Below are 2673 nucleotides of genomic sequence, written 5' to 3'. Positions count from 1 at the left end.
CCGCAGCGTGTGACTCGGATCAGGAACCAGTTGCTCAAACTCCTCCCTCTCCGCTGGTTTGTGACGGTCCTTCAGCGAAGTGAAATTTAGATTCCTCTTCGCAGCAGCACCACAGCGGAGAGTGTCAGGCCGGGTCGATCTAGGACAAGCCATGGAGACGTGTTTTCTTCTTACCCTTTGGGTATTGACTCGTCTAGGTAACTGAGCCGGGATTTTCCAAGAAGTTTGAGAGAATTTAAGGCTCCTAAACTCCATTGACCATTAACCCCAACGCTAACCCCAAACCCGAATGGTAGCCCTAAGCCAAACCCTGACATTGATCCTACGTATAACCCTCACCCTGATTCGATTCCTGTTCGATTCCACGACCAGCTGAGAGGATGTCCTGCAATGTGACGGTCTTGTTGTAGGTGGTGCGCTGGGTGACTCGGTCCAGCCCGAAGAACTCCAAGTGTCTGGAATAGAAGGAGATGCTGTGGCCCTCCGCTGTTCTTACGATACCAGCTATACCGGTTCAGTCTATCTGAATTGGTACCGTCAACATCCGAATCAAGCCCTACAGTACATTCTCAAGAGAGGAGTGAAGCGAGCTCAGGGTTACACCCATACTGCAGATTTAGCCGGAAAGAGGTTTTCTTCCCAGGCTGATGACAGCTCCACAGTTCTGAACATCACAGCCCTGGAGCTGGCAGACACCGCGGTGTATTACTGCGCCCTGCAGAGAGCACTGTGAGAAAGCCACATAGCGGAGCTGTACAAAAACCCTCCCTTCCCTACAGTGCTGGGGGTTGCAGGCATTAAAGCTGCTCGGCAGCCCTCCTGGAGAGAGTGATCGCTCAGCTAAAAACACCGGTTTTGTCGGGATTAAGTTGTCTAAGCAACTCCATTAAAATGGCACCCCTGGAGAACCATAGAATCCTAGGACTGGGAGAGACCTGGAGGGGTCTTCTAGTCCAGTCCCCCGCACTCATGGGTAAATCTCCTACAATCTTCTGAGGGTTTCAGTTGCGGATTAACCTGAACCCAGCGTGTTTCCCGTGTCTGGTTTGAGCTCCCCCAAACTCCTCCCTCTTCCACTCGGCTGGTTTCTGTTGAAGCGTCCCTAGCTGGAGCTGCCTTCGGACACATGAAGATTAGATTCCTCCTGGTAGCCACGTCTTAGAACATAAAGCCTAGGCCGCTAAGGGAGAAATCATGGGGAAGTGTTTTATTCTGAGCATTTGGATATTGAATCTCCCAGGTAAATAGACTGGGATTTTCAAAGGACTTTGGGCTCCCATCTCCCATGGAATCCTTGTCTTAAACCTGCTCCAAGCCTTTCCCCTCATCCTCGCTGTAACAGAGCCGCATAGCAAAGCGATGCAAAATCCCCCCCTTCCTTGTTGCAGTTGAGGTGAGGCACATGGAGGCTGGAAGATCTGCTAGCCAATTGAAAACACAGATTTTGGGGTGACTGTGCTGATTTCCGTTTTCTTCTTCCACAGCCCCTGGGAGATTAACCTTTTATTGAAACGTCTGCACTAAAAGATGACTCCTGGAGACTATCCAGGGAGTGAATTTAAATCGTGAAATCGCTGTAACGCCTTTTCTCCCGTCCCAAGTGGACAGAGGAGGTTTCCCCTATGTTAACAAAAGGATAAGAATTGGTGGTAACAAGTGAGTCTAAAATGATGAGTGAATAAAAGTTGTTAAAAGGAGCCGTTGGCGATGTGTGGTGTGGGATCAATCTGCCATGAATGGGGAGAGCTGGGACTTGAAAAGGAGGCCGATTGACTTAGGGATTTCAAAAATTCTATTTGAAATATTTAGCCATCATGGCTAGTAAATATGTGAATATATCCCTCCCCCCAGCAATTATATCTCTGCTCCACTAGATGCTTATCATGAAAACAAAACAAAACAAATAAACAGGCGAGGTGGAGCTGCCATATTATTATCTCCTATTTTCAGAAGGGGAGAGTAGAGCAAACATATCGGATGACTTGCTCTAGGTCACCCGGGGCGGAGCTGCGACTTGGACCGTGACATCCGGAGCCTACAGCCAGTTGCATTAATCGTAACCCAGCCTTCTTCATTAACCCCATCGCTCCCACAAGCCTCACGGCTCCAGTTGCAGCCCAACCCCTGAACCCCAGCGTGTGACCTGAGTCAGGAACCAGTTGCTCAAACTCCTCCCGCTCCGCTGTAGATTTCGCCCAGAAGAGATTTTCTTCCCAGGCTGATGACAGCTCCACAGTTCTGAACATCACAGCCCTGGAGCTGGCAGACACTGCGGTGTATTACTGTGTCCTGGCAAGGACACAGTGACAGCCACATAGCGGAGCTGTACAAAAATCCTCCCTTCCCTACAGCACTGCAGGTTGCAGACATTAAAGAAGCCCAGCAGCTCTCCTGAGGAACATGATCACTCATTTAAGAACACAGATATTAGCTTCATTAGGTTGTTTAAGCAACTCCATTAAAATGACACCACTGGAGAATCAGAATTGTAGGCCTGGAATTAACTTCTAGTCCAGTCCCCTGCACTCCGGGCAGGACGAAGTATTATCTAGACCATCCCTGACAGGTGTTTGTCTAACCTGCCTTAAAAATCTCCAATGAGGGAGATTCATCAACCTCCCTAGGCAATTTATTCCGGTGCCTAACCACCCTGAGAGGGAGTTTTTTCTTAAT

At 49.1% G+C, this 2673-nt stretch overlaps 1 gene segment (V, D, J or C); it reads left to right on the top strand.

The window, feature by feature from the left end:
- Nucleotides 1–410: 410 nt before the first annotated feature.
- LOC115271430 lies at nucleotides 411–733 on the top strand (the record flags this gene model as incomplete). The annotated part of the segment is given in 1 exon segment: nucleotides 411–733. A coding segment is annotated over 1 exon segment (323 nt), but the record flags the coding sequence as incomplete, so codon positions are not given.
- Between the last annotated feature and the right edge of the window lie 1940 nt (nucleotides 734–2673).

This window comes from Terrapene carolina, unplaced genomic scaffold, assembly GCF_002925995.2.
Source record: "Terrapene carolina triunguis isolate 2854851 unplaced genomic scaffold, T_m_triunguis-2.0 Scaffold14318, whole genome shotgun sequence".
Lineage (NCBI taxonomy): Eukaryota > Metazoa > Chordata > Testudines > Emydidae > Terrapene > Terrapene triunguis.
Note: the sequence above shows the minus strand (reverse complement) of the source record. Positions and strands in the feature narration are given on the sequence as shown.